This window comes from Orycteropus afer, unplaced genomic scaffold, assembly GCF_000298275.1.
Source record: "Orycteropus afer afer isolate SDZICR_OR568_19922 unplaced genomic scaffold, OryAfe1.0 scaffold00002, whole genome shotgun sequence".
Taxonomy (NCBI): domain Eukaryota; kingdom Metazoa; phylum Chordata; class Mammalia; order Tubulidentata; family Orycteropodidae; genus Orycteropus; species Orycteropus afer.
In genome coordinates, this window is record NW_006921589.1 from 25,853,226 (window position 1) to 25,862,138 (window position 8,913).

Genomic DNA, 8,913 nt, shown 5'->3' on the forward strand with positions numbered 1-8,913 from the left:
ATGACATGGTTATATATAATATTTTTAAACTAACTATATTTTTAAAAATACTTCACAGGAAGAATGGCATTATTTTACAGTTTTGTAAACCTCTTTAATGTATGCCTTTAATAAAAGATTGCCAGATTCTCATATTTGGCTCTGCAATCAATCTATTGCAAGATGTTGTTTTGGTTGAAATATATGAAGAAAGTCTGGCTTCACACAAATTTGCAGTTGAAAAAGAAAGGAGTGTTACAACATTACTTACAATATTACAGCCTTTTCAGATAATTGGTGATATTCTTCTTTGGTACCACACCAAAATATAACAACTGGTAGGTTATTAAAGGGCAATATCTATTCCACACTCTGTTTTAATAAAACCTAGTATTCTATGGTGCACTTTGAATGAATTTTCTACCCAATTTTCTACCCGTGCATGACTTTATAGCATCATGCATTGGTCATTTAGAAAATCTTGTTTCACTGACCTACACCAAAGTTCCTAAGACTGACCCTCTTTAATGTTAAAAGAAAAGTCATTAAATCACCACTAATCTCACCAGAAACATTACGAATTGGAAAGCTATCAAGCTTTGAGTGACAGACACACATTTTCTAAAATTCTAATTTTTGCTTGAAAGCTCAACTCTTATAATTTGCAACAAATACCTTTAGTTATTTTCCTTGAAGTGAGTCTCACTTCGTTCATTTTTGTGAAAACATTTGCCAAATACCCAAGTCTGAAAAACCATAGTGTGTCAGTCATTCTTCTCCCCAAGTGCTTGTCCTTCAGTCAAGTTTTGTATTTCATTGTGCATCAGAGTTTTTATGCACCTTTCCTGTTTCAACACACACACTGTTAAAAAGATATGTTATTATTAAAATTAATAACTTGTACTGCTCCATCAAGTGTGGAACTGGCACTTATTTTTTTAACTGCATGGTGTTGAAGAATACCGTGACAATTAGCACTGCTTGCTGATGCTGCGTTGATTAGTCAAGGCACCACCAGTTTTTACTTACTTTTGTTTCTGCAGCATCAGTACAAATGTCAACACAAAGAAAAGGCAAATAATTTCTGAATGTTATTATGAAAGTACTTTTGATGTCATGGACCTCTAAACGAGTTTTGGAATACCCATCAGGAATCTATTGATGACATATTGAGACCTGAGTATTACAGGAAGCAAACCCTCTTCGACTTTTTACCTGTGGTTTGTCATAGAACCCTTCACACATTACTACCTACAGAGATCATTATAAAAATGTTTTATTATAAGAATCTTCATGTATAAATTCAATGTATGCTGACATTTTCCTAAATCCCTTATGATACTTCTAGGAACTGGACTTTTTAGAACATAGAATCTCCCCAAAATTCCTGGTGACACTCTTTGTGGTAATTAGAATCGGAGCTGTGCCAACTCTTGCAGAGAGTTTTATGTTGACACTGAATTAACAACATAAAATAAAATTTATAGTAATACATTTAGAGAGCAGGAAGAAAAGCCTTGCGTTAGCATTTTCTATTGGAATACTGAAATTCAATCCATTTATGAAAAAAGTAAGATGACTATTAATCTCCTCATAAATGACATTTTCTTTATCTAGGCAGTGTTTCAGCCACTTCATCCTTTGTCTTCTTCCTATCAAAATATGGCTTTGAAGAGTGGCCATCCCTTGGCTAAAAGGTTTTGGAGGGAGGGAGATTCTTCTCAGATCAAGATCATTGAGAAGGGCTCAGAATTGGAACCTCTTCCTAACCCTGCCATTGTTGGCAGAAGTCACCAGAGGCAAACAAATACAGAGTATGCACTACCTAATCCAGAACCATCAGATGCCATTTTGGAGCCAAGGTCAAAGCAAAGCAGCAGGGCACAAAGCCACGCCCAAAAGATGCTAAAGGAAACCCTACTTGGTACTCAGGAAGGATTACTGCAGGATGCTCCTCAATTTATCCCTGCTGAAATGAGCAGTCCTGCTCTGGAACCTGCTGGAAGGAAAGAGACCACTAACGCTGAGGAGAGGAAGGATGAGCTGGAGGAAGAGGAACTGCAAGAACTGCTGTCAAAATGTATGACAGCCTTCACTCTTGAAATGCCATCAGGTAAAGTTGTCTCATAACGTGTTGGCAGCTACAATTCATCTAGTGAGTAACAGTCAGAATTCCACATCTTTTGGATGTCAGTAGCATCTCTGAACTTGTTTCTCTACATCCTAGAATTACAATAATTCATTGAGTTGTTTTGTGCATTAAAAATTATAAACCACGTATGACTTTAGTGCAACATGTGGCACATAATCGTTGGTGATTGTCATAAAGTTGATTCCAACTCATGGTGACTCCATGTGTGGCTAGAACTGCTCCATAGGGATTTCAAGACTTTGACCTTTTGGAAGCAGTCTGCCAACCTTGTCTTCCAAGGCACCCGGGTGGGTTTGAACTGCCAACGTTTCAGCTAGTAGTTGAGTGCTTAACCTTTTGGCACATAATCATTTATGCCATCATAATGCTTATTATTTTGTCATTGTAATAATTATTACTGGCAGCCCTAACTCATATGTACCTGGGCAGTCTGATGTCACCATTTTAAAATGGAAGTAACAGTGGTGTTCTCTTACTAGAGGAGATCTAATTAATTTTCTCTGGTGACAATGGTTAAGTGCTTGGCTACTAACCATCCAAAGGGCCATGGTTAGAACCCATCAGCCACTCTGCAGGAGAAAAGACAAGGTGATCTGCTTCTGTAAACATTATAGCCCAAGAAACCCCACAAGGTAGTTCTCCTTTGTCCCATAGTGTTACAACGAGTTGCAATCTGGTGGATGGCACACAACATAAAACACATAGGTAGTACCATCATTATAACCATCTTTTTCACAAACTATGACTCATTGCTAAATTCTGAAGTTTATTTTTTCTTTTTGTCATCCTTCTTTATCATAGCTATTTCTTCTGATTTGGTGCGGTATTGTCTTATTTCTAGCTAGAATGCTTTATTACCTTATTTTGTATCTATATCCATATCTTCTTTAAGAAAGCCTAAGATTTTTCTTTTGCACTGATCATCCGTCAACTTGTGATAAAAACAAAGGATAACATTCCCTTGTGTTTCTGTGTTACAGCAAGATTTCTCAAAATGTGTCTGAGTTGGTGAACTGTAAAATGGGCACATAATAATGTCAGTTTTTATACAGACCATAGTAGAACCAAGTCAATGAAGTAATTATTTGTTGATCCTAAACAACTCTCTCGGAAGGAAGGTTGGGCAATCCTACTTCTGTAGTGATACTGCCTCAAAAACCCAAGGAGGGGTCACTATGAGTCGGGGCGACTCGACGGCACATAACAACAACAACAACAATACAAACAACTCTACTGTGAATGGAGTTGGAGGTTTAATTTTTGCACTACAGCAAACAAGGTCATAAAGATGCCGGAAGCACACTCAGGCTGCCTGAGGCAAAGACAGGGTGGAACTCCTTGTGCCAGATTCTTAGGCTGACACAAGATTCCACCCACTGAATTTCCATTCAAACATCCTTGGGGTCATGATGAGTTTTAAAAGCAAAGTCAATATCCACTTGATCTTTTTAGGAAAAATGCACATAAAAATTGGGCTTTATAGGAAACTTTTTTAAGTCTTTGACATTATCATCTTGTTTTTATTTCTCCAAATGAGTTTATGAAATGTGCTTATTTTTAACATATTGTTAGCCCTCAATTTTTACTAGGCTGAGCTCTGGTAGCATAGTGCCTAAGGCACTTGACCGCTAACCAGAAGTCTTGCAGTTCAAATGCACCAGCCACTCCTCAGAAGGAACATGGGGCAATCTACTTCTGTAATGATACTGCCTCAGAAACCCAAGGAGGGGTCGCTATGAGTTGGGTCCGACTCAACGGCATGTAACAACAACAATGTGTTACACATTTTAGATTTTTACTAGATTAGGTTGATTATACATGTTTGGAAGACAGTATCCCAAACCTTGTGCAGTTTGATACTTACAGCAAAAAGTTTCATACATATTTTAAGTGACTTTATCAAGTGCTATATATAAATACGTAATTATAGCCATGTACACACACATCATTATATCATTAAGAGGAAAATTATGAAATGATAAAATTTATTTCTAAATTCAGGTGATATAATAATATATAAAGATGAAGTTAATGTTATCCAATATTTCAGAAAATATATAAACCTCAAAAAATTCATCTCTTTCAGTCTCAGTAGAACCAATGTGATGCTTCCATATGAAGTCCATGCAGTATCACCATACAAATGTGCCGATGATCCTAGAATCAAGGTGCACATTTTCTTTTTGTTATTATAATGTTCTATTCTCCTCGATAATTCAACAAATGCTAATTGATGAGATCTAGATTTATAGTCTTGTTTCTTTTACATTAGTCCTATTTCTTTTAAGCATGTAAGCATCAGATCTATATTAATTTTCATGGCTGCTCTTTACATTTTTAAACACTGTCACCTCTAACTCAGCCAGATATTTCTAATTAAGTTTGTATCTTTACTCACTGTGGTATAGATAATGAGCTTGTTTATAAACTCTATGTGGCCATTGTCAAAATGGATTACAAAAGTACATTCCATAATCCATTTATGTTTAACAGAATTGCACTAATCAGGGCCTAAAGTATATTAAGCATGTTGACAATGAACAGGGAAGGAAAACAAATTAAATGAAGATATTGGTTACCTTCACTTTATCACTAACCACCAGATAACAGCCAGCAGTCTCTGATCACGTTACTGTTGTGGTTGGGTGTGCCTAGGTATTGATTCCAATTCATAGTGACATTATAGGGCAGAGCAGAACTACCCCCACAGAGTTTCCTAGGCTGTCAATCTTTACAGGAGCATGTTGCTGGGTCTTTTCTCCCATGAATGGCTAGCGGGTTCAAATCGCTGACTTTTCATTTAGCAGTCAAGGGCTTAACCATTGCATGCCAGAGCTCCTTATGTTACTGTAACAAGTTAGATTTGTTTGTTTGTTTTAATTTGAAGAATGTTGAGAGAATTAGAAAGATTTATCACTTGTAACATGCTAAGATTTACTCAGAGTACCAATATATTTCTCCAGTGTTGTAATTACAGTAGAAGCTGACTACCCTTTTGGATTTCAGATTTGCTAAGGAACCAACTCATGTTAGAAATTAAGATGAACTTTACATTACTTAAAGACTTAATATGATTAAACCAGAAAATCTGATGGTCAGTTTTGGGGAGTTGTTGACATGAACTGATTAGAGTGATTCAGTATCAAGATCTAGGATAACAGGATTTCAAGAGACTTTGAGAGCTTAATGGAAAAGAGAAAGTCATGTAGAAGGGGTTTCCCAAACCTCTTTAAATTCCAAATGTTAGACTGAAAATCAGTAGTAAACAGTTTGATCAAAACTTCCAGCAAAGGTTTAGATTTGAAAGGGAATCTAATGCTACTTGCTTCTGTGTAAAAATGAGGACATAATCCTCTGGTTTGACTTTTTTGTTAAATTATTTTCTCCCCATCCATGAGCCAAATTTCCCCTGAATACATCTCCAAAGGTATTTTCCCTGATTCACTCCCATCTGGTTGTCACCCATTTGTCACTGTGGATTTCAATAATGAGATAGGAATTGGGGGGGTGGAGAAGAGAGTGGGGGATTAGGGGAGGTATGGCTAAGGGTGAGGATAAGAAGACTACTCCAGTTCCTTTCCTCCCTACCTGGATCCACCACTTTAAACTATGGCTTTAACCTCCACATCTAACATTCTGGCAGGCTCATCTTCCAGCCCTGGGTCATTCAGAGACCACATACATTTTTAATTACATCCAAGTGAATTATTTCCCACTGTGATTTCCTTTGGATTGTCCATGTCACAGGTATTTTTATCTAACATCTTATTAGACCCTTATATGTGTTATATTAACTCAGTCTGTACATTTATTAAATTTCAACTGTACACCAAGTGACATACTAGGTACTAGGTGTATATCTTTGGCTATTTCTGATATTTCAAGGGACTGGACCTTACAAAGAAAAACAAACAAAAACAAGAAAAATTCCTGTATATAAAATGGATTATTGCCTCCTGATTTCTCTATTGCTATCTTTTAGGTTTTATCACTGTGGGTGAGTAACAGAATATCCTAAAATAAGTTTGCCTTTGGATAAGGTGTTTTAGTCAGGCAGTAAGAATTTATTTATTCAAGGTCCTTATAGTCCTGGAGAGGAGCTCTGGTAGCGCAGTGCCTAAGGCACATGGCTGCTAACCAGAAGGCTAGTGGTTTAAACCCACCAGCCACTCCTCGGAAGGAAGGTTGGGCAATCTACTTCCATAGTGAAACCGCCTCAGAAACCCAAGGAGGGATCACTATGAGTCAGGTCTGACTCAGTGGCACATAACAACAACAACACTAGTCCTGGAGCAATGTTAGAGGATAGATGGACTAAAAAGACATGAATTCTCACTTATGTTCAACAGAAAACAGCATGGATGGAGACACAATGTATATCATATAATGAAAAATTATATAACTAGCAAAATAAGCTTTTCTACTTCCTATGAGATTTTTATATTTTAATTACACAAGTAATATAATACTACATGTTCTCTATAAAATTAAAGTGCAGAAGTACACATATTTTTTAAATATAAATCCATCATTATGCCCCTGTCCTTCTCACCTGTTTCTTAGCTGTAACCAATATTAACAATTCAACAAGTTTCCTTTCAAAACTTTGTCTATTAATATATGTATGCCTTTACTTTTTCAACCGAAGTTAGGTCATACTAGCTCTTGCTTTTTCAATTGGCAATGTATTTGAGACACTCAGCAGTGACGTGTTTCAAACGTTACATAATATCCCAGGGGAAAATGTATTTACTATTGTATAATTAAGTTGCTTCCAATCTTTTATTATCATTAAAAAATGCCTTGGTGTGTATCCTTGTAACATATTTCTTTGTACTCATATGTAAATATATTTTTCTAGTATCAATTCCTAGGAAAGAACTCTTAGGTTCAAGTTTATGCCTATCAGACTTTTGGTTGCTAACTGCCAAATTGTAGATCTTTCCACAGTACAATCCCTATTACAACAGATCATAGGTGACCACTTAAACAATTCATCAAATAGCTACTGAGCAGTGGTTCTCAAAATGGTCCCCATACTGGCAGCATCAGTATCACCTGAGAATTGCTTACAAACACAAATTTTCTGGCCCCACTGAAGACATACTGAATCAGAGACCTAACAAGCTGTTTGAACCAACCCTCTTGGTGATTCTGATATACACTAGAGTTTGGCAACCACTGCTCTTGAGTGGGCTTCTAGCAACTCAGGTCTGTGCTAGGAACCATGAGAAAATGTTCGTTAAGAACCCACACACTGGTTGAATTAGTAGTATTGTTCATGGTAACTAACAGTCATCATATTTGCTAACCAGCTTAGAGAAAGGACATTGTCATCAGGAACTGAGGAGAGATGGGTTCTATTTCTCTTCTGTGCTACAGTTTTATAAAAATCAGTTTGAGAACCTACAGGTGCATTTCTCTGAAGGACTCACATGTTTGTTGATTTCAGGTCAGCAATCTTCTGTAAACATGGACCTGTACTGTGGAGCTCAGCAGGTGAGCAGGGCTTTCTCTGCCCTGATTGATCAAATCACCTCGCCCAACTTGAAGTAGGAAGAGTCCAGGCCCAAAGGCCCTTTGGAGTGATGATGAAACACATCTTCAAAATCTGTGTTAAAACACTTTGAAGCCTCTCTCACAGTGTGAACTATGAACAGAAGTTTTATTTTTACTCTCTCTATTCATTTATCTTACTTCTTCAGAGTAAAGCCTGGAGGTGAAGGTTGGTGGAGGTTTCAAAAAGGAAAGAAGGTAACAAGAAGTCAAATTCAACAGTCCTGTGTTTCTGTGACAGGGCCATTCATTCTTACCTTGAATATTTTGGGAGTAATTTTCAAGTGGGTGATTTATATGAACACATGCAACTATCTTCTTCAAGTATCATTTAAATTACTGAATTGATGACCTAATTTTCTATCTGGATGTTCCTGCTAGGGAATTGGCTTGGCAAATCACAGAAGACCCTCCTCCAAAAAACAAAAAACATGAAACCATTGCCTTCAAGTTGATCTTCAATCCTCAGAGCCATTTAATTGGTCAGGTCCCTTTATGGCCTAGGGCTTTTCTGAATCTCAATTCCATGATGCAAGTCCCTTCAGTTTTCTTGTAGATATATTGATGGGAAGATTGGTTGACTGATTGATTACTTCCCCCACCTACTTTGAGGTGACTTAACATAAAACACAATGTATTCATATCCTATGGATGCTGTAACAAAATACCATAGAATAAAAAAAAAAAAAAACACTGCCATCAAGTCAATTCCAACTCCTAGTGACCCTATAGGGAAGAGTAGAACTGTTCCATTGGGTTTCTAAGTTTGTAAATCTTTACAGAAGCAGACTGCCTCATCCTCCCATGGAATGGATGGTAGATTCAAACTGCCAACCTTTCGGTTAGCAGCCAAATGCAGACTAGAGATCAGAATCAGGGTATCAGCTGTGTTGATTCCTTCTGAATATTCTCAAAGAGAATGGTTCCATTCCTCCCTCCTAGCTTCCGATGACTCCTGGCGATGCTTGATGTTGCTTGGCTTGCACCTGTGTCCAGCTCACATGATTGCCCTTCCTTTGCCTGTATCTGTCTCCATGCTTGTTCTCTTTTATAATACACTACTCAGATGGGATTAGATGTGCTCTCATGTTAACTGATAACACCTTCATAGACTCTATGTCCAAACAAGGTCACGTTCACAGGTACCAGGGTTAGGACTTCAACATATCTTTTTGAGAGACACAATTCGGTCCATAACACACAGGTCCCCTATGATCAGGCCCAAT

At 37.3% G+C, this 8,913-nt stretch overlaps 1 protein-coding gene across 1 annotated transcript in view; it reads left to right on the forward strand.

Annotated features, from left to right (window-relative positions):
• Positions 1 to 7,687, forward strand: part of DYTN (dystrotelin) — a 52,684-nt gene extending 44,997 nt beyond the window's left edge. Inside the window, exons 11-12 of the mRNA XM_007934791.1 lie at positions 1,597 to 2,092; positions 7,584 to 7,687. Coding sequence (XP_007932982.1) covers positions 1,597 to 2,092; positions 7,584 to 7,687 — 600 coding nt within the window. The remainder of the gene's footprint in view (positions 1 to 1,596; positions 2,093 to 7,583) is intronic.
• The last annotated feature ends 1,226 nt before the right edge of the window (positions 7,688 to 8,913 follow it).